The sequence below is a fragment of the Aedes albopictus genome, chromosome 2, assembly GCF_035046485.1.
Source record: "Aedes albopictus strain Foshan chromosome 2, AalbF5, whole genome shotgun sequence".
In the NCBI taxonomy this organism is placed as follows: Eukaryota; Metazoa; Arthropoda; class Insecta; order Diptera; family Culicidae; genus Aedes; species Aedes albopictus.
Genome location: NC_085137.1, coordinates 469,005,531 through 469,029,222, shown reverse-complemented (window position 1 = coordinate 469,029,222; position 23,692 = coordinate 469,005,531). Strand labels below are relative to the sequence as shown.

The 23,692-nt window shown below is 37.1% G+C and overlaps 1 protein-coding gene across 4 annotated transcripts in view; it reads left to right on the top strand.

Annotated features, from left to right (window-relative positions):
- Window positions 1-23,692, top strand: part of LOC109418098 (uncharacterized) — a 734,843-nt gene that overhangs the window by 620,331 nt on the left and 90,820 nt on the right. For all 4 annotated transcript variants that reach the window (XM_019692282.3, XM_019692283.3, XM_029870885.2 and 1 more), the window contains exon 4: window positions 15,249-15,406. In XM_019692282.3, the coding sequence (XP_019547827.1) occupies window positions 15,249-15,406 (158 nt within the window). The remainder of the gene's footprint in view (window positions 1-15,248; window positions 15,407-23,692) is intronic.

The window sequence follows — 23,692 nt, the reverse complement described above, 5'->3', positions numbered from 1 at the left end:
ACCACCATCAACAGCTGGAAGCAGGGAGTGTTCCGCAAATTGGAGTACCCATGGGAATAAATCATGTGGCTGTGCCAGTAGTGCCAGTGGTAGATAGAAGACATGGTGCACGTGTGCGCAATTTTATTATGATTTTATTTTTCTAAGGTGAGTTATGAGTCTGACCTAGTTTCTTTGTTTAACTGTGTGGAATGGCAGTCACATTGATTCCGTTGATATCCTTGCTTCTAGCTACTCGACTACAAAAATATATCAAGTTTATAACACATTGTGTTATGATGATATGAAATTTTTCTTTAACTTATTTTGGTATAAACTAGATGCAGGATGATGCTAAAATAACTAAAACTGTAACAAAAAGTACATCGGTCTAATCAAAATAATAACCTATTTTGTTATAATCAGAACAACATTATAACACAATATGATATAAATTTTAGCTTCAAGAAAATTAGTTTCTATCATATGTTCATCATGATGTTCTGAATATCAAAGAATCAGAACTAAATTATTTCACAATGAGTTATTGAACAACATTTATAACATAATATGATACAATTGAGTTATAATATTTTTAAACATCAATGATGTTAAACATGATTATATCAAATGAGTTACATATATCATGGTTTGTTATAATTATGTTATATTTTTGTTAGAATCTTTTAGTCGGGTATGGTTAAACTAGGGTTGCTTTCGTTTGCTGTTGAGGTGGTTAATGTAATGTCTTGAGCGCAGGATTTCTTCTCTGGACAAGGAAGTGGAATAATAATAATGTGCTGCGGCTGAGACTGTCCCGTTTGTAGTTTACAATAATTTCGCAATGCTCTAGATCTTTTGCTTACCTTATGATATCTCAGTAACAATTTTAAGATAATTTAACAACTTCAAGGATTTTTTTTCTGTGACAGTGTTTGGGTTTCGGAAACAGTAGTTTGTTGGCCTAAGGTCCCCTATCCAACGTAGCCACCTTAGGAATAGCTTCCGGTAGAGAAGCATTTCATATTCAGCCGCTGGATGCCAGAACAAACGCTGGCGCTGTTTGAGCCGCACTTCCTTCTTGGTGAACAGACGTACCTTCTCAATTTAGCTATACCTCGAGACGTACCTCCTCAATCTAGCTGAAGTCAGAAGGACAACAGTGGCAAGGCTGCACTATCAGCTAAGCACGCCACTCTAAGCTGTCGGTCTTTGTCATCGTTTGACTCATGGAAGCATGAGGTAGCAACTTGTGAGGACAGGAAAGTTGGACGCTCTGCTTATCAATTCACCGTTTTGCAGCCCAACTTCAAAAGAAACCTGAAAATGCACAGAATTTCAAAAAAGGCGGTGTTTGGCCATTTGGCCGAATGTCTTTTGTCCGAATAACGATCAATTTTCGATTTCTGGATTCCTGACCATCTGGAATATTTCCTTCATAAAATGGAAGGCTATTCTTTCTAGTTATACCATTCTGGAATTGATTGGTGCTTAAACTGACTTAATTTCATCGGAGATTTTTCCGTCTTTAAATCGTAGCCTGTTCTTTCGAGTTATACTGATGTGGTGAACAGTGGCATGATCACTTAAGATCATAATTCTTCTTTCGGTCAAACGGCTTTCAGCCAAATGACCTGGAACCAACGAATCAAATAATTGAGTATTTTTAAAGTTCCATCGCTCAACAACGATTGGACGATTCCCAGAAAAAGAATTCCATGGAATCACCCTTCCATCTGATTCATCCATCCGTATTCTTTCAACAAAGAACCAAACGAAATCGAAAGCCCATTTGTTGTTAAAAACGCGTGTCCGCCATCCTGTTTCCTGTTCCTTGCTCCATGCTATCTGATGCAAAGCCGGTTGTCGTTGTCGTCCTCGCGGAATGACAATTTCCCAGTACAACAGCGCTCGATTAAATCTCGCTCAAAAAGGAGAACATATTTCGCGGGAACATGAGCACGCTTTGTTCCCCATACCAACCAGAAATGCGCAATGTCCAATAAGTAACGTTCGGTTTTGTTCAGCGTTTTTTTTTTCCTCCGGCATCATCGCCAATCATCTTCCTTTAATTTATGTCTTCGGTATCAATAAAATTCCTTACAAATCGGTACAGCACCCCGACGCGACTGCGAGACAATCGTGTCGCTCCTCCTTTGTCACCGTCGTCATGGCATGGCAAAATTCCACCCGTTTCATAACTCATTTGTGGATAAGACAGCCGAGATAATTCGAGTTGCGATTGGTCGTTGCGGTTCATCTGCGCACCCTCACTTGGACACTGACTGCTTTTATCATTTATCTTACCTACCAAGATGGTTGCGCAGCGTTTTAGCCCGTTCCAGAGTGTCACTTTGTTACTAACCAGAGGACTACAGCGACCTTGCGTCAAAGTGTAATGCGGTCGGAATGACGCTTGGATTCCGAGTAAGGGTAGATAACGACGTACGGATAATATTAGTCAATAGAAATCCTCGAGAAATCTTTGCATGAATTCCTGAAGAATCTGCAGAAGAATCGAAAAAGGAATCCCGTAAAGATCCTTTAAATTTATTTGCAAAAAAAAAAAAAGATCCAGGGGGAATGCCCACAGAAATCCCTGAAAGAATTACCAAAGGGATCTCTAGAGAAATTTTCAGAGAAACTCCAGGATAAATTTCTAGACAAAATTCCCAGAGAAATCTCTGGAGGATATGCTAGACAATCCCTGGAAAAGCTTCTAGAGAAATCCTTGGAGATATTGTTACAGAAATCCCAGAAGAATTCCTAGAGGAATCCTTGAAGAATACTTTCTGGAAAATTCCTGGAAAAATTTCTAGAGTAAATCGTGGAGGGAGAATGCACAAAGGAATTCCAAGAGGAATTATTAGAGCAATTCCTAGAGGAATTCCTGGGATTCTTCCAGGAATTCCTCTAGGAATTGCTCCAATAATTCCTCTTGGAATTCCTTCGTGCATTCTCCCTCCACGAATTACTCTAGAAATTCTTCCAGGAATTTCTGAAGAAATTTCTGAAGGAATCCCTAGATGAATTGCTGGAGGAATTCCTAGGGGAAATTCATTGATAAATCTCTGGAAGAATTCCCAGAGAAATAACTCGAAGAATTCGCAGAGGAATCTCTTAAAAAAAAAATCCAGGGAATTGTGCGGTGCAATTCCTAGAGGAACTCCTGGAAGAAATTCTCCATAAATTCCTGGAGGAGTTCTTAGAGGAATCCCGGGATGACTTCCTGGAGGAATCCTTGGAAGACTTCCTATAACAGTCCTTGGAGGAATTCGTAAAGAAATCTCTGGAGCAATTCCTAGAGGAACTTCTGGAAAAATTCCCACAGGAATTCTTGTCAGAAGTCCCGGAAGAATTCTTGTGAGAATTCCCGGAGAAATCCCTGTAGGAATCCCTGGAGGAATCCCTGAAGAATTCCCGGGGAAATCCCTGGACAAATTTACGGAGGAATCCCTGGAAGAAATCCCGGAGGAATTTCTGTAAGAATTCCTGGAGACATTCCTGTGAGAATTCCCGGAGGAATCCCTGGAGGAATTCCCGGAGGAATGACTGGAGAAATGCCCGGAGAAAACACTGGAGGAATTCCCGGATGAATCCCTGGAGAAATTCCTAGAGGGAACCCTGAGGAATTCCCAGAGGAATCCCTGGAGGAATTCCCAGAGGAATTCCCGGAGGAATCCCTGGAGGAATCCCCGGAGGAATCCCCGGAGGAATCCTTGGATGAATTTCCCGAGGAATCCCTGGAGGAATTCCCGGAGGAATCCCTGGAGGAATTCCCGGAGGAATCCCTGGAGGAATTCCCGGAGGAATCCCTGGAGGATTTCCTAGAGGAATCCCTGGAGGTATTTCTAGTGGAATCCCTGAAGGAATTTCTAGAGGAATCCCTGGAGGAATGCCTAGAGGAATATCTGGAGGAATTTCTAGAGGAATCCCTGGAGGAATTCCTAGAGGAATATCTGGAGGAATTCCTAGAGGAATCCCTGGAGGAATTCCTAGAGGAATCCCTGGAGGAATTCCTAGAGGAATCCCTGGAAGAATTCCTAGAGAAATCCCTGGAGGAATTCCTAGAAGAATCTCTGGAGGAATTCCTAGAAGAATCTCTGGAGGAATTCCTAGAGAAATCTCTGGAGGTATTTCTAGAGGAATCCCTGAAGGAATTCCTAAAGGAATCCCTGAAGGAATTCCTATAGGAATCCCTGGAGGAATTCCTAGAGGAATCCCCGGAGCAATTCTCAGCGGAATATGTGGAGGAATTCCAAGAATAATCCCCGGAGAAATTCTTAGAGGAGTTCCTGGAGGAACTCCTAGAGGAATCTCTGAAGGAATTTCTGGAGGAATCCCCGGAGTAATTCCTATAGGAATATCTGAAGGAATTCCTAGAATAATCCCTGGAGAAGTTCCTAGAAGAATCTCTTGAGGAATTCCTAGAAGAATCTCTGGAGGAATTCCTAGAGGAATCTCTGGAGGTATTTCTAGAGGAATCCCTGAAGAAATTCCTATAGGAATCCCTTAAGGAATTCCTATAGGAATCCCTGAAGGAATTCCTATAGGAATCCCTTAAGGAATTCCTAGAGGAATCCCCGGAGCAATTATCAGCGGAATATCTGGAGGAATTCCAAGAATAATCCCCGGAGAAATTCTTAGAGGAGTTCCTGGAGGAACTCCTAGATGAATCTCTGAAGGAATTTCTGGAGGAATCCCCGGACTAATTCCTATAGGAATATCTGAAGGAATCCCTAGAATAATCCCTGGAGATGTTCCTAGACGAGTTCCTGGAGAAACTCCTAAAGCAATCCCTGGAGGAATAGCTAGAAGAATCCCTGGAGGAATTTCTAAAGGAATATCTGGAGGAATTCCTAGAGGAGTCCCAGAATTCCCAAAGAAATCTGTGGATGAATTCCTAGAGAAATCCCTGGAGGAATTCCTAGAGGAATTCCTAGAGGAATCCCCGGAGCAATTCTCAGCGGAATATCTGGAGGAATTCCAAGAATAATCCCCGAAGAAATTCTTAGAGGAGTTCCTGGAGGAACTCCTAGATGAATCTCTGAAGGAATTTCTGGAGGAATCCCTTGATGGAATTCCTGGAGGAAGTTCAAGAGGAATTTCTGGAGAAATGCCTAGAGGAATCCTTGGAGAAATGCCTAGAGGAATCTCTGAAGCAATTCCCAGAGGAGTCCCTGGAGAAATTCCTAACGCCTAGAGATTTCTCTAGCGGGTATTCCTGGAGAAATTCCTACAGAAATCCCTGGAAGAATTCTGGGGGAATCCCTGAAGGAATCCCTTGGGGAATCCCTGGAGGAGTTCCAGGGAAAATCCCTGGAGGAATCTCTGATGGAATTCATGGTGAACTTCAGCAGAAACTTCTTGGGCATTTTGAAGAAATTCCGAGATGAATGCCTGAGGAAATTCCTGAAGGAATCCTTGAAAGAGTTCCTGGAGGAACCCCTGAAGGATTTCCTTGAGGAATACTTGAAACAGTTCTTGGAGTAATCTCCTGGAGAACTCCAGTAGATACTCCTTGAGAAATTCTTGGAGGAATGCAGTGATTTCTCCGGGATCTTCTGAAGTAGTTCATGGAGGGGTCCCTAGAGGAGTTTCTGGAGGATTTTTTGGAGGAATATCGTGATGTATCCATGGAGAAATTTCTGCAAGAGTATCAGGCGGTATTTCTAAAGGATACCCTGGAGGAAACCCTGATGGAATCCGTGGAAGATGTGAACTGTTACAGTAGCTGGTCGTCTGTTACCACAATGTTATTCTCCTCCACACGGATGGTGCAAACAGAATTCTTTGAGGTTCATTGTCCCGTCGAACGTCGTCATCTTCAGCTCGATCACCACCCCAGTGTCATCACCGAGACAACTTAGAAGGCCCCGTTCCTCACGGGCAATCCAACCGCAGCAGAAGCTCCCGCGCGATGCGTCTCGTAAATACCCTAAGTTATGGCATTATTGTTTTTACATTTACCACCGCAAGTGAGTGTGGCGAATCGCGATCGGCTGACTATCGCTTCCGAACGAGTGAACCTACTCCACCGTCGTGTCGTCGTCGGTATTTAATGGGATTAAAAATTCAGGGTTCGTCACTTTGGCTGACTCTCGCTCGTTCAAGTCTCTTGAATGCGCTGCGCACCTACGAAGACGCAGGAACCTGCTGGCTGCACACTTTCACCGTCGTCGTCGTCGTCGTCGTCGCCGCCGTGGTGCGGTGCAATACGATGTGCTGGCTGCAGTCCGAGTCAATGGCCTTCACGCGGCACTTCGCCGTGGTACTTCTGTTGTGCATTATAATTCATAATCTATGCACATTCATCAACCGTTGAATATGGTTTTTGCCGGGTCCGGTCGGTGCACCTGAATAGATCTTCTGCCGTGCGGGAGAACCCGAAACGAATTAGCGTTAGACTCCCGATCAGCTACTACTGCGCTGTTCCATGCCGAAAGCGGTCGCGCATTGAAACATTCCGGAGATTCTAGGATTGTGCGGGATCAAGAAGGGGTTCTCAATTTTACGGCGAAAAACTGATTTGGGAAAGTACTTCTACGATGTAGAATGCAACAAATACAAAAAAAAAATATTGACGATTGACAAATTCAATGTGGAAAAAATCATATTCTGGTGGGATTTGAACCTACGACTCCGTGTTCGCAAGACCGGTGCTTTAACCAATTAAGCCACAGAACAAGTTGAAATTCTGCGGAATAGTAAGCTGACTTGCATCTGAGGGAGATTGTAGAAAGTGGGAACTAATATCTGATAATAAAAGGAAAAATAAAATTGATATCATCTGAATAGGAAAACAGGAAAAAAATGAAGAAAATCTTCAAAGCTTGCAACTTATCCCAGGTGTTGGCAACCCCTGTCGCGGGAAGCCCCCCGAAGGGACATATCGTTCCGCTTCGGCCACCCAGATCATATTGTGCCACAGTAGTGCAATACTGTTCTCGGAGCTCGGTGCAAGCCACAGCTCAGCTCGTTCCGCAGATCCGCAACTGAACCCGTACTGCAAGATGATGATAATGTCAATCGTGACATAAAGCTGTTACCTTTCATAATAAAATGTAGGGGTACTCATCTGATCCGGCGAGATGACTACAGGCAAATCGCTACATTTTTACGACGACGCTCCCTTTCCACGCGATCAATCCCCTACGTGTACGACGTCAAAGCCATTCGAAGGCTAAGCTTCTCGCTTGTTGGACGTCGCGACGAGAATCGTCAAGATGAAGATTTACAGCCCTGCCTCGCCTGCACTCAGTGCGCTGCAGGGCGCATGTCGACAAGATTCTACCTAGACTGTGCATATCTCTCTATTGTATCGGTTTCAACAACGTATGTACCTCTGCTCTGCATAGGCTTGTTTTTGCTATCTGTTGCACAAAACATTCCCATTCTAGGTGCAGATGACGATCGATCTTCTTCTCGAACGAACGAGCACGGTGAAAGGAAGAGTTGCTCAAGAGCTGTTGGGTGATACAAAACAGTCCTACCTGCTATGCTAGCAATAGATACGGTTAAATTAATTTAAAAAAAAACATAAAATATTAGAAGATAGAGAACAGACGATAAAGGGGGCGTCCATAAATGACGTACGTAGCTTTTTTAAGCGATTTTTAATACCCCCTCCCCCTCGTAGCATTTTGTCACAAATTTAGATACCCCTCTCTATAAATGACGTAGCTTGTTAAACAAAATCCCCCTCAACAAAATTTTCATGTCAAAAAACAAGTAACCAAAAATAACTCGAAACTTTGTTCTGGTTTTAATTTTAACTTGTGTATTTAACGAATATTATGAAAAAACTACAATAGCAAGAAAACATTGCCAACTGTGGAGTGGATCTGGTGTGATAGTTAATGCACGTGACTATCTTGCCGAGGACCTGGGATAGAATCTCACTAATGACAAACTCGCAAAATGTGAGTTTTTCCTTCGGAAGGGAAGTAAATCATCATCAAGACCATAGGTGCAGGGCCCCCATAGCCGAGGCGATAAACGCACGGGTATTCAGCATGACCTTGCTGAGGGTGACGGGTTCGATTCCCGGTCGTTCCAGGATCTTTTCGTAAAGGAAATTTCCTTGACTTCCTTGGGCATAGAGTATCTTCGTGCCTGCCACACGATATACACATGCAAAATGGTCATTGGCAGAGGAAGCTCTCAGTTAATAACTGTGGAAGTGCTCATAGAACACTACGCTGAGAAGCAGGCTTTGTCCCAGTGAGAACGTTACGCCAAGAAGAGGAGAGAGGAGGACCATAGGTGCAACCGGAGGAGACTATCACCAAAGCTAATGACTGAATAAACCACCCAATTCCGAAGAACAGGAAGATGCTGCTCCCAACACAGTTCAATCAATACCATATTTGAATGAAATTCACCATGACGATCGAAGGACACTGCAGGAGTTTCTTCTAAAATTCTTTCAGCAGTTCATTCTGGAATTCCTCAAGGAGTTTTTTTTGGAATTCCCATTTTTGAGAATTCCTCCCTTTTTAATTCCTCCAACACTTCCTGCTGAGATTTCTCCAAGAATTTCCTTTTGGGATTCCATTTGAGATTTCCTCTTTTTTGTATTCCTGGGTTCCTACAAAGATCCCTCCAAGAACTCCTTCCGAAGTTCCTTCTTAGATTCCACCAAAAAATCCTTCTGAGATTTCTCCGGAGTTTTTTTTTTTCTTTGATAAAAAGTTTATCTATGGTTTCCTTCGCGAGTTGTTTCAAGGTTTTCTTTTCCTCTGTTCCACCAGCACTTTCTTTGAATATCTCTTCAGGGGTTTTAACCTGAATTTATTTTGAGATTCCATCAGAACTTCTTTCTGGGTTTCCTAAAGAAGTCCCTTTCGGGACTCCTCCAGGAGATCCTGCTTGGTTTTTTTCAGGATTTCACTCAGATATTCATGCCGAGATCTCTGCAGCAAACCCCTCCGGCATTCTTTCAAAACCTCTCCAGGAGTTCTTTTTCGGATTCCTTCGGGAATTCTTTCCTAGATTCTTCTGAGATTCCTCGAAAACTTCCTTCTAGGATTTATCCAGGTTTTTTTTTTTCAGGACTCCTCCAGGAACTTTTTTCGGCATCCCTCCATTCACTCCTTCTGGAATTCCCCCAGGATTTCCTTTCTTAGATTTTATCAGGAGTTCTATCTGGATATCTTCCGGGATTCCCCATAAGTTATTTTCGGGGTTCCTTCAAAAATTCCTTCCGGGTTTTCTTCAGTTTCGTGTTTAGTTCAGAAATTGAACCAGGAGTTTCTTCTGAGACTCTACAAATAGCTCCTTCTGAGATTCTTCCAAGAAATTATTCAAGATTTCTCCAAAAGTTCCATCAAGCATTGCTCCAGGAACTTCTCACGATACTTCTTTGGGAATTTCTCAATGATTTCTTTTCAAGATTCCTCCAGGAATTTCTTCTGATATACTTCTGAAAGTTCCTTGGGAGATTCCTTTCGAGATTCCTCCAAATCTTTTTGGAATGTTTCCAGAAGCTTTTTATGGGATTCCCAGTAGGAATTCCTGTGAAAATGTTATCCTTCCCGAGTAGGAGAAAATAGCTGAAGAATACCAAACTCAGATATGGAAAACTGAATACCTACAACCTAAATGAGGTATTAATAAGCCTTGCATAAGAGGTAAAATACCTAAAATAATAACTGGTGTGTATTCTGTGCATAACACGTGAATAATGGCATCAGGTATGGCAATACCTAAATAATAATAGGCGATTTTTCCATAGAAATAGTGATTTTTCCATAATTGAATAATACCTCAAGCAGTCCTCAACACCAAACCAATAACTCGTCGAGGTATTTTATAAATACTTAGAAAATACCAAAATAATTTATTTTCAATACCTGGGTAACCGACCAATACCTTGGTATGATACCTGATTTTGGTATGCTGCAGTTATGTGTCAGTTATTTGTTCCTGCTCGGGTTCTCCTGTTGGGAAATCTATAAAGAACACCATGAGAAATTGCTTTCAAAGCCGCTAGAGGAGCTCCTTCAGAAATTGTTGGAGGAATTCTTGGAGGAAGTCCTGTAGAAACTGTATAAGGAACTCCAAGAATAATGCCACAATGTCAAAAACTTAGAATTTGTTTTGCTTTGCAACCTTAGCGGCGTGCAGTGCAAGCAGCAAACTATTGGTCGTCGTGAGAAGTATTTAAGTGAAATTGATTTTCATACACATTATTCTTTCATTATTCATTATTCTTTACGCAGGATTTCAAAACCATTTTCTCAGATACAGTTGTTGCATCCGATAGCTGAATGTCTTATGAAAGGAAGCCGGCATTTATGTACTATATACATTTCGACACCAACATTTCAAAAGGGCGTAACCGCTTTTGGAATCATCACCTTCTTTTAAAGCTGTGGATCATGTGTTATGATTTCCATGTTTTTCACAACAAGTACCAGATGGGAAAAACTCTCCTCTTTCCGACAACCACGGTGGTTTGAGTGTAAGGGAGGCAGTACGACCTACAGCTTTGAAAGAAGGTATTACTTCCAAATGCAGTTACGCCCTTTTGAAATGTAGGTGCCGATTTATTTATTTTTCATTTACTGAATAATGATACATGCATTATGCAATGCATTATGCATTAATTAAAAGTTTTATTAATAACGAAATACTTTTTTTTTTTCAAGGAGCTTAGTAGAAAGCTACGTAGCATATCTTTAATCTTTAATCTTTAAAAAGCTACGTCATTTATGTACGACCCCTAACGAAACAGCTATGAAATAAAAATATTGATAATTGAAGCCGAGTTACTAGGGTAACATGTCACAAAAAAGTCACGAGAGCGCAAGTTTTGGTGGCATAGAAGTTATTGTGACTTGTTTTTTATTAACGTATATATTAGCTTATGCTAATTCTACAATTTTATTGTGACTGAGTTCTAATATAATGCTAGAAATAAGACACAGTGACTTCTATAGAACAAGAACTTGCACTGCCGTAACTGTTATATGACATATGTGTTGCTCGAGGGGATTTCAGAAGGCGTTGTCAGTTTCAGGGGGTTGACGGGGGCGGTTCTGATGGTTGGAAGGGGTTTCAAAGAGCTTCAGGGGCGTTCTGTGGGTTTATTGAGAAGTTAGGGGAATACCATGGACACTACTAGGTATGGAGCAATTTTAGGGACAATAAGTGACTTCTGGGGGTTCTCAAAAGCATTTCAGGGGACTTAAGGAATTTTAGCGAGGGGAATTTAAGGGCGTTATTAGGAATTTTCGTAAGCAGCGTATCTGAGAATCTCCGAAACCCCAAACACAATAAACCGTCACTGAAACTCCCTGTAACGCCACTGAAACTCGCTGAAAACCCTCTGAAACACATAGATATGCCACAACACCCATCCACACATTGCTCCTGAAACCCTCCGAAATTCTCAAAAAGCCTATAAAATCCCCCATAACAACTCTGAAACTCTTTGATAAATCGCCCCTGAAACCAACTCCACCGCCCCCTGAAATTCTCTGAAATGATCAGAAAACCCACTGTAGATCTCTCATACCCCCTGTACCGCCCCTGAAACTTTCTGAGAACCCCCTGGAATTTTCCTAGAAATTTAAATTTAAATCTCCAAAAAATGTGGTAAGCTCTGGTTGGAATTCCATAACAAAGTTGAACCTGAAATATTTCAAAACATGTTTGCAGATTTCATAAACCATGAACCAAAATTTCTTGCCATTGTTTCCCAAGAAATTAATCAATTCAAAATCTTCTAAAACATTGGAATGATTTTTGAGTTTTTATGACTCTGTCATTGAAATAATCTTAAAATAGTTCACACGCTGGGCTGGAATTAAGTATGGGCAATGGCCTCGGGCCACTACGAATAAAAATTTGATACAAGAAAAAAGAAGAAGTGCAAACAACATGTTTTTCTCATGATTTGTTTTTTTTTTTTAATTTTTATTAAAACTTCATATTACTGTATACTAGCAAGATGAATATGAAATATGATAGTTCTAAATGTGTTTATTTCTATCGAAATTTTTTGATGATAATTTGAAGCATTTTCCACGGAGCTCTAAGAACAATTGCAGAAATATTCTTGATTGGTTCTGCCGGAAATTTTCATAGAATTTTGAAAAATTTTACAGTGTTTTTTGGAAAATTTCATGAACTTCTATCGAAATTTTTACGAATGCTAGGGTATCCAATTCGAAATCCAATATTGTTAAAATATCAGTTAAGGCAAAACAGGGAGCATTACCTGTTTTTTGTTGTTTTTTTTTTATTTTTATTAAATAACGGAGCATTATCCTAAAAATCGGTTTTCATGCGTAGAGAAAAAATTAAGGTATCTACTGATTTTTTTTCCTGGTGGAAAATGTTTTTGGTTTTTGCAAAAACCATCTTTGAATAAAAATTAAAAAAAATGCAAAAACGAAAAATATTTTCCACAATAAAAAAAAATCAGAAGATACCTTAATTAGTAAAAAAATATAAAAAAATTAAAAAATGAGGAAAATCTTCCAGTAAAGGTGAACTCTGACATGAATTCCGGGTAATGTTTCGGTTTGAATTCCTTTGGAAAAAATGTGGTTGAGATTTTCTTCCTGAATTAGGGATGTTGCCAATGCTCCTGATAATGCCCATAAATCTCTTGAGGAAATTGCAGAAATGCTTTTGGAGCAATCCTTGTAAGAATTAGAAAATTTTTTGCAAACACATTCTGCAACAATCGACTAAAATTTTGCTTGAAAATTTTTCCAAAAATTTTCTAGAAATTTTACTTTGCTCTAATTTTTTTAGTCATTAATTCCGCCTGTCATGGATTTCTGCTAAAATTTCTTCAGCAATTTCTATTAGATTTTCTTTTAAAGTTGGGAAATTTCCAATTGCTCCGAACATTATTGTGGGTGGTCGTCAAAAACTTCTCTAGCTGTCGCGCGAGCACTTTTTATGCTAAAAAATCCATAAAAAGAATTGTTATCGACCAGCAAATCCTTAAAAGATTGCACCACAGCTTTTGTTGGATATTCACTTAAAAGCTTTCGAACAAATAAAGACAATGATAAACCAACTAATTTTATCAGAAATTTATCGAGGATTTCTACTTCTGAATTGTAAAAACTTCTTCAAGGATTCAATCATTTTAATTCCTAAAAACTATTATATCTTATAATTTGAAATGCTCTCCGTTATACAATTTCTTTTTCTAGTAACGTCTATTATCCTACATTCGAATCCTTCCAAAGACGTTAACACTCATTTGTAATAATTCTTATTTTTTTTTGCAAAAAAAAAGTGTTTTTTCTAGAAAAAGGGCCACCACAAATGCAAATCCAGCGCTGGTCATCATTTCTTTAACTATTTCCTTCTGAAATTATTCTTAAAATAATGTCGTAATATTTTCTGTAGAAATTCTCATAGAAACAGGGGCAGGGGGCATTCCAAAGAGAATTTTCATTTCCTGATAGTGCTTATAAATTTCGCCAGCCAATATTGCTTTGACGAAGTCTCCCAATAAAATTGATTATCAAAATCAAAAACTAATTTTTTAAAAGTTTCTACAACATTTTTTTTTTCAAAAATAGTTTAAAGCATTCGATTGGGCATTTCTCTGTGATCGAGAATTATCAATTTAATTATCATGTTCCGTACTATCTTCATAACATTCTTCTTGGAGCTTTAACGATAGCTCATGACATTTTCTCCAGAAATTCTAACAGAAAAAGATTTTAGAAGCTTCATTAGAATATTACTTTCTGATTTTTTTTCTTTTTTTTTCATTTCTCAAGTTACTCACCCAAACCAAAATCTTTTTATTATATTTTACCAACAATACTTTTTGGTATTCTGTAAGACATAGCTGGCAAGTTGCTAAATTAAATAATATTGAAATAATAAAAAAATGTTCAAAGAAATGTTCAGCAGCATTTGTTTTCACAGTCCTTGTAAGAGTTTCTTTGGCCTTATTTTTTGAAAACTACTGCCAAAGTTTTGTAACATTTCATCCATATGAAAATTTTAATAAAAAGCGGTTGGAGTTCTATAAAAAATGATCTATGGTTATTCCTAAAAATTAAAAAACAAAACATATTACACACCAACCTTTTTTCTGGAATGTTTCAAGTAATTGCTCACCTTAAAGCAACAACTTTAACTTGAAGTTTTGTATAGAGCTTCGCTAGAAATGATTTCAACAATTCAATAAGTTTTTTTTTAATTTTTCTTTTTTTTTCCTTTTTTTTTCCTTTTTTATTTTTTTTTATTTATTTTTTTTAAACGCCAAGTTTAATGCTTCCAGTGATCTAATCGTACTAAAGGCGATTAGATCACTGGAAGCATTAAACTTGGCGAAACTTGGGAAGCACTACACTAGACAACGAACGGTTTTTTTTTTCAATTCTTTCAGAAGTTTCAATTTTGACAGCAATTTAGTTCTTGTACCGACTTTTCGAACCCTCTAAGCAGAATACCCTCTGAGGAAGATTACAAGTGGTAGTCGAAAAACGCGTATCTGTCAAAGGATAAGCAAAATAGGGCGGAATTAAAAGGTACAAAACTGATTACACTCATTCGACGCAATTTAGTCAAAACATTGTAACAATATTGCGATAAATGATAACAAAAAGTGTCCAAAAGTTTGTTCAAAATCTTACAAGCCATTTTAACAACTATTTTTTTCCAGTAATATGACGACTATAAGTTCAATTAGAGTCTGTTTTACACCATTTTTTCTTCATCATCATTGGATTTATTCAGATATTTTTAAGAAAACTGCTGCGGACAAGACTGCGGATATATCAGAACCATAACTTCCACAAATTCTGTTGAAAAACCGTTAAAATTCTATCTGTTTTAAAAATACTCTAAATTCACACCACCAATTTAAGTTATACCTCACCTCAATCAAATCATATTTATCAACAGATCAGACCGCAATTTAGTCAGAAATGGTTTTAGAAGCTCAGAAGGTTTATAAGGAAGAATAATAAGCCTCAACCATCAAATAATTTCGCATTTTACGAAGAAGTGTTCACAATATTCCTTCAATCAAATTCTTATCCGCTCAAACAAGCAAAAACCTCATAAATCATCCAAATATCCCACTCGCCATCAATTTCCCTCGAAAAAACGCCATTAGCGAAAATCCACTTAAATTCCCTTTATTTCTCACGTGCATCTATATTATCTCACCATTTGAATTCCATTTAATAATCCGCCCGTCACTCAATTAGCACCGCCAACGGTCATCATTTTCTCATACGCCACTCTTTTTTTCTGTTTATTCTCTCCACCGCACGCAGGAACACATCCAGGAAGTGCTGGACAAATGGACACAGATCGACGACGAGATCTGGGCAAAGGTGATTGTGTTCGAGCGGAACCGCCGGGTGGCCAAGGCCTACGCCCGGGCCCCGGTGCTCACCATCAACGGCTCGGACGACGGCTTCGACGGGATGAGGTAAGTTCGGCACTGAGATTCCGGCGGACATATGTGTTTTGATTTACGGACCACTATTAAAGTGCGATTAACACTTGCTCAAGTTGCCTTGAAGATCGCACTCTCGGTTTGCTATCCATGCAAAGCAATGTGCATTATTGGAGGAAGCCGAGCGAAATGGGTTTCGGTGGAATTTTGATGGGGATGTAATAAATCTCCTGAGTGGATAGTGATCTTGATTCGGATGAAGAGTGGTCAAAATTTTGAAAACTGAACATTTTTTTTAAATTTGCAGAAATTTCAGAAACGTTAACCTCCTATAGAAACAGGTAAAAGAAACTGATCACAGTTGTATGATTTTTCTCTGATTTTTCTGTTTGAACATTCTAATACTTTCATATTTTTTTTCCTCGATGCCTATTTGGGTTACCGATATTTTTATACGAAAATATTTAGAGATTTTGGGAGCATTTTGAAAATATTTCGATTTTTAATTTTTTTATAAAATTTTCGCCGTTTATTTTTTTTTTTTTTTTGGGGATAATGTATGTATTTGATAGACCTTAACTCTTAATCTGTAATTGGATAATTGTGTTAAATTTTAAAATATGTGAATTTTTGCGATTTAATATAAAAATACAATTCAATTCAATTATTCGATGGTTTTTGATAAATGAAAATATGAAAATCGTTTTAATTTATGCGTAACAGCCAAAAAATAAAAATTTTGATTGTCCAGGAACGATAAAAGTATAAATACCTAACTACTGATTAAGTTAAGTTAATAAATCCGATGTTTTTTTTATAACTTCTAAGAGTTTTGTATGTCTATATCATACACCACTGTGTGCTGCCAATTTCACGGTCTGGAAATGACTCATTAAAAGGGTTTCAAATTCCAGCGAATATTTCGCGAACGCCAATCGCACAAAATTTGGTGGTAGGCGCCCGCGGCCCCAACCGATCGCAAATTAAGCAATCAATTTAAATGCAATAATGATTATGAAAGGAATGGCGCGATTTTTTCTTTATTTTTTTTTTGCCCTGCTAAACATAACCGAGGCTGGTTGGTCTGATTATGTTCCGAAAGCTACTAGAGCTAGAGCTCTAGAGCGGGCGCACGCGCGCACACGCCATTGGATCATATTGGAAGAAGGTCGTCCGCCGTGTGCCGTTCCCTTTTTCTATTACAACAAGTCGTTCGTTTATAGTTTGCCATTCACCGGGCTTGTCAACGGTGGGACCGTGGAGAGGCCCAGTTTCAGAGGGTTATTTCAATATTCTTTGGACTGACATGTTTCTTGTTTTTGAGGAAAAAAAACTATGAAAGAATCACTCAAGAGCTGAACCTGTCATGGGCTGAAATTCTCTATAATAAAGAAATGTCAATAATAAGGTAAAACAGTTGATTAGCGTCAATTATGCGTTAAAGTGGACGAAATAATGATTGCCGAATTTTAACCACCATAGAGACGAAACAATCCGGCTTTTGCTTCAGTACGGTAGATCGATTTCATATAATGACTTCGTAAAAATCAGTGTTAAATCGTGCAAGCGGAGGGGCGTCCCTCTCAATTATACACAGATCGAAAAAAGAAAGTAAAATTGTGTGACATATGATGCACGTGATTGGAGCGTGGGATATCACAGAAGTTTACATGACGTATCGTGTAAATGTCATAAAATATCATGTAAACTTACATTATATGTCATGTAATTCAGCATGACTCTGATTTTTTACATGACATATAACGCAAATTTACGTAATATATCATGTAAACCATCATAACTGTAAGTTTACATGACTAAAATGAAGTTTGCATGACGTGTAAATCTCATTATTTTTATCTGTGTATGGTTATGATCGATGATCGGCAGTTACGGCAGCCACAAAATCGCAATCACTCACAAAGCGACATATTTACGAGATAAATTAGATTGGCGATCGGCGGCCGGCGGCCAGTGCCCGGCATATGACTAGGCTGTCATTTGCTTAGTTTCTATGCCTAAAATGAGCAATAACCAGAAAAAAAAACTGACCCACAAGCACATTTTAGACAGCGGAATGGATTAATCGAACGATTAGATACGGTGGACTTGACGAATCGATCAATGCTCCGCTCCCTCGAATGAAGGGACTGATTTGGAGCGTTTGAAAGCTTGTTACTGTAATGGTTTGAAGGTTGTTGATTTTTTTTTATTTTGTTTGCTCACGTGAGTTTAGGCTGGAAGTACTTTGATACGGTCGCCATTGTTGGGGTCTCTGTCACGAATATCAATGTCGACCGCTCCCGTGACCAATGGTTCCTTTCAGTTAGCAAAACAAACAATTCCAAATATGAAGACCAACGCGGGATTTCAAGCGTTTTGTCTTAGATTTAGATTTTTTTTTTTCAAATTTAAAAATTCTATTGAAAGGTTTTTTTTTATTTTTCGTCTAAGTCAAAACATGTCCTCACTTTGATAACGTTGATGTTTTGTAAATTGTAAAAACCGGCATTTGAAAATAAATGTTGACTTTTTTGTTTGTTTTAATTTTTTTTTTGCAAATTCAATTCTCATTTTGTTTGTTTTTTTTTTATTTTTTTTTTTCTTATTTTATCATTTTTGTTTTTTTTTTCATTTTTATTGAACTTCTAAACTGTTTTGTGTCTAGTGGAGTTTTTTGGGTAACTCCTAGAAGCACTCAGAAATTAATTGCATTGGAAAATAAATGTTGACTTTTTTGTTGGTTTATTTGCTTTTATTATTTTTCATTTTTTCACATATTCAATTTTCATTTTGTTTGATTTTTAAATTGTTTTTATATTTATTTATTATTTTATCAGTTTTGGTTTTTTTTTTTCTTTTTTATTGAACTCCTAAAATGTTTTGTGTCTAGAGGAGTTTTTTGTGTAACTCCTAGAAGCACTTAGAAACTAGTAAAAGCCTAGGCAAACACCGGTATGTGGAAATAAATGTTGACTTTTTTGTTTGTATATTTGCTTTTATTAATTTTTTTTATTTTTTCACGTATTCAATTCTTATTTAGTTTGATTTTTTTTTCATTATTTATTTATTACTAGCTGTCCCGGCAAACGTCGTACCCTACTATGTTTTTGACATGCATTTCTGTACACAAATGGCCCGAAAAATGGAATTTCAAATTTTCCCGTTTTTGTTGCTTTCCCGGTCGAATTTCACAATTATTTTTTTCGTACGAACACGTCGGAGCCCTGCACGTATCCCGGGTAGAGGTAAAATACTGACGATCGAAACGTGATATTGATTAGATTGATATAAGAGATAAAAGATCTGAAAATAATATCTGAAAAATGTTCCTGGAACATCTGAACAATATCAAAATTTGATATTTCAAGATCAAACGAATAGCTTGCTGCTATTGGTTAGAACTTGCAAGATCTAATTGTGATCTGATGATGATGTTCCAGGAGTAAATTTTAGATATTATTTTCAGATCTTTTATCTCTTATATCAATCAAACCAATATCACATTTTGATCTCAATATCAAAATACGATATTATTGAGCTCTTTTCCTCTATCCGGGATGCAACAGTGAAGAAATTATGCAGATTCGATGACCCGTTTCTGAGCCTATTTGTGACATACAAACACCATTCCATTTTTATTTATATAGATTCTACAACTTTTTTGTTTTTTTTTTTCTTCTTTTTCGTGGAACTTCTAAAATGTTTTGTGTCCAAAGGATTTTTTGTGTAACTCCTAGGAGCACTCAGAAACTAGTAAAAGTCATAATTAAATTAATTAATTATCGATTTTTGCGGCTTAACCAGCCGAATGGAAGTTTTACTTTATTCCAAAAGCTAGACTTTACATATACCGGCGTGAGTGAGAAATGGACAAATTGAGGTGAAATTTGCGAAAAAGTTACTCGTCCTCTCGGTGAGACTCGAACTCACGACTCCTACTCACTAGACAGGCGCGTTGCCGCTACGCCACGAGAAGACTCGAAGGCGTAGCTGCTAACCTGAATTCAAGTTCAACACAAAATTCCGAGGTTATCTTTTCCACAGATTGCACCCCTTTCGGATGGAATGAGATGTACATCCACACTACGCATATATTGTATACGTCTTCGAGTCTTCTCGTGGCGTAGCGGCAACGCGCCTGTCTAGTGAGTAGGAGTCGTGAGTTCGAGTCTCACCGAGAGGACGAGTAACTTTTTCGCAAATTTCACCTCAATTTGTCCATTTCTCACTCACGCCGGTATATGTAAAGTCTAGCTTTTGGAATAAAGTAAAACTTCCATTCGGCTGGTTAAGCCGCAAAAATCGATAATTAATTAATTTAATTATGTCATCGAGCAACGGACTCATGTTCCGTAACCGGTCGTTTGAGAACGTCGCGACCCATTGGAAGCTTTCCGCTCACCGCGCGATCTCTTCGACACAGTCGTCGATGAGAGGTGTGTGGACTTCCAACACACAAAAACAATGCGCTCTCGCCTAGGCTTTACATATACAATATATGCGTAGTGTGGATGTACATCTCATTCCATCCGAAAGGGGTGCAATCTGTGGAAAAGATAACCTCGGAATTTTGTGTTGAACTTGAATTCAGGTTAGCAGCTACGTCTTCGAGTCTTCTCGTGGCGTAGCGGCAACGCGCCTGTCTAGTGAGTAGGAGTCGTGAGTTCGAGTCTCACCGAGAGGACGAGTAACTTTTTCGCAAATTTCACCTCAATTTGTCCATTTCTCACTCACGCCGGTATATGTAAAGTCTAGCTTTTGTAGTAAAAGTCCCTAAAAAAGCTCAAGTAAAATTGTCCGAACTATCTTCAGGTTGATTTGTTAGTAGAACTCTACGAAAACAGAATTTTTAGTTTGAATTGCTAGTGTGGATTATTTTTTAAATATTTTAACTCCAGGCGATACCAAAAGTTTGAGAAAAATCAAAACTCCCATTAGTTTGGTCAGTTTCAGCATGTCCTCACTTTGATAATTTTGATATTTGTGGACACCGACTTTTGCAAAGGAATTATGATGTTTTTTGCTAGTTTATTTGCTTTTATGTTTTATCTAATTTTATATCTATTACATCCTCATTTTGTTTAATTTATCATTTTTTTTACTTTTTCTATTTTGAAATTGTTATTTTTTCCTTTTTTTTTGAACTTTAAAAATATGTTGTGTCTAGAGGAGAGAGATTTTGTGTATCTATTAGAAGCATTCAGAAATGTGTGAAAATCCCCGAAAAAATTCAAGTGAAATTGTCTGAAATAATTTCTGTTTGGATTGTTAATAGAGCTATTCGTAAAATTCCCAACAGATTTTATAATTTGGATGTTTTTTTGAAAAATTTTCAGAAATTAGGAGAAAAAATGTTTTACAGAAAAATCACCGACTTCTTACAAAAATGTGAAAGAATTCTGGAGGATTTTTTTTGGAAATTACTGGAGGAACGATGATTTCATCGACTGATTTTTTTTTTTGTTTATTTTGAAGGCACAGTCAAATAATTTGCCAAATGGAAAGCAGGTCTTCAATTTGATGATTCCCGCTGTCTATGAAGTCATCGACTTTTGTGAAGACATCTTCCTGAGAATAACAAACATGTATGGTTAAATAAACCTTTTTGTTTAAACTTCGATCTTTTTTATCTTATTTTTTTTTTATTTTTAATTTTTTTTTTATTTCGTAATATTTTTATGGAACTTTTTTTTCCAGAGTTTTTTGTGTAACTCCTATATGCACTTATAAACGGTTAAATATGTCCAAAAAGATTTATATAAAGCAATCTTTTGATTTTGTTTTTCGTTTTTTTATTTCCTTTTTAATATAACTCCTAGAGTATTTCAAGTCTAGAAGAGTTTTTATGTAACTCCCACATGCACTCAGAAACGATTAAAATTCCTGAAAGGATTCAAGTAAAGGTATCTGATGTAATTTCTGGTTGACTATTTATAAAAGCTTTTCGCAAAATTCATAACAGAATGTTCAGTTTGAATTACTAGTTTGAAAGCTTTTTGAAATACTTTCATAAATTTCTGTAGAAACTTTACGTTTGTTAAATGTTTGAAGGGGAGATCACCCGGCAAATTCCTACAAAGGAATTTTCTGGAAATTACTGGGGGGAACTTAATGGTCATTTTTTTATATTATTTTAGCACAATATTTGCAGCAGCTTCTTGGATTGCAAAGTGTTCAAAACTAAGGATTTTCTCAAATTTTTGTCGCAGAATTATATTTTCTATTCGAATTTCAAAGGATAGATGATTTGATTTTTGTTTTTATTTTACTGGTACAGCCAGTTGAAACAAAAGTTCTTCAATTTGATGATTCCCACTTTCTGTCAAATCGTCGACTTTTGTGAAGACATTTGGAAGACTTTGACCATACATCGAAAATATTTAATAAACATCTTCCATAGGTCAATAATCCAGAACATTTTAGTGGAATACCTGCCATTATGATGAAGTAAAGGTGAAACTTCACGATTTTTTTTTATTATTCTATCATTCAATGTGTTTTTCTTTCGAAATGATTCTTGTTGAAGTGTTGAGAAGTAATTTCTAGTTGGTGAAGATTTAGAAAAAAATGATTAAATGTTTCCAAATGTGATCCAAATAGTTACGGATTGCTTACTGAAATATTTTACAAAATTATTCTGGATAGTTTCAAAACAAATGGCGATGAACACGATTAGTTTTTGTTGTGTCTTGAAAAAATATAGAAGACTTTTCTGTGAAGGAAATGTACGATTTAATTTTTCTCACAGTTTCTATAATATGTGTTGTTTTTTGTAAATTATTTTTTTTTTTAGTATTTCAACCTTTTCGTGATGTCAGGTGAAATCATGTTGTAAACTTGAAGATTCCGATTTGCTGTGAAGAAAACAACTTTTCTTAAAACACATATAAAAAATTTTGTTGATAAAAACATTTTGAAAAAAAAATTGATAATAAAAATACCTGGGTGGAATACCTACAATTTTATTTTTATTTTTTTGATTTAATGTTTTGCGAATATTTTTTATTTTTGATAATGCTCCCGAAAGCAATTATTTTTGGTAAAACTCTAGAAAACATCCATTTGAAAAAATTAAGTCGTTCAAGTAATCTTGTTGAAGCGTTTGGAAGTAATTTCAAGCAGATAGAATTTTTCGAAAAAATAACTGGCAGCATGTTTCGGAACATTTTTTAATTTTTTTTTATGAATTCCCATGGAAATTTGATGACTAACGAGAAGAGGTTTTACTGAAAATCTTGGAGCAGTGTCTTGCAAAAATATAGCAGACATTTCTTGTGGTACAAAATGGTTAAGTATTATAATTATTTTCGAATTTTTGCAGCAACTTTCTACATTATGAGGCTTTTAGAAAATACAGTATTTTTTATTCCATATCACTGCAGATTAAAATATTTCCTCCAATACCGATGTTTATCTTCAAAAAACGCTGAAGGCATTTTGAAGACTTTGAAATACACTTGATTTTTTTGAATAAACCGTTTCGCTGCACTGCAATAAAAAAGAACGCAAGTCCAAATGTTTTATTTTTAATTTATTTTTTTATAATTTTTTATTTACTTTTTTTCAAAAAGCCCCTGTCACATTTTTTTGGCGAACTTTCTGAAAATACACTAATATTAAAAAAATCATCTGTGGAAAGATTCTTATAAAAGTGTCTGAAGTAATTTCGAGAGTTTTCCGAGAAATTCCTGAAAAAGTTTTGAGACTGCATTAAAAATGTTAAGATTGAGAAATATATATAGAAATTAGGCCGTTACAAATATTTATTTCACTCTTTGTCCCACCACTCTTTGGCTGGTCGAGGGGGGGGATAATAGTTATTTATGCAACGAGTTGCAAAAAGTTGATTTTTTCAGCACGAGTCGTACATTTCTCCAACGAGGCTTGCCGAGTTGGATAAATACGAAGAGTGCTGAAAAATCGAGTTTTGCAACGAGTTCCATACAAAATTTTATGCAATGATTTTTTCATAATGCAACTCATTTGAGTTGCATAATGTTCATAATACAACTCAAATGAGTTGCATTATGAACATTATACAACTATTTTTTATTATGCAACTCATTAACTGCAACTGCATAATGAAGCAGTTCAGAAAAAATGGCCATTATGGTACTGAAATGAGTTACATAAAATTTAAATTATGATACTAAATTGCATAAAAATAATGAAGCACTTAATCAGAAAAATATTAAAATTCATCGGATTTGTTAAAGATTTATTAGCAAGACTCGATATTTTGATAAATGTTTTTTTATCTGCCCCCTCAAAATTCCATTTTGAGCCAAAAATTGTTGAAGGGACAAAGACAAAACG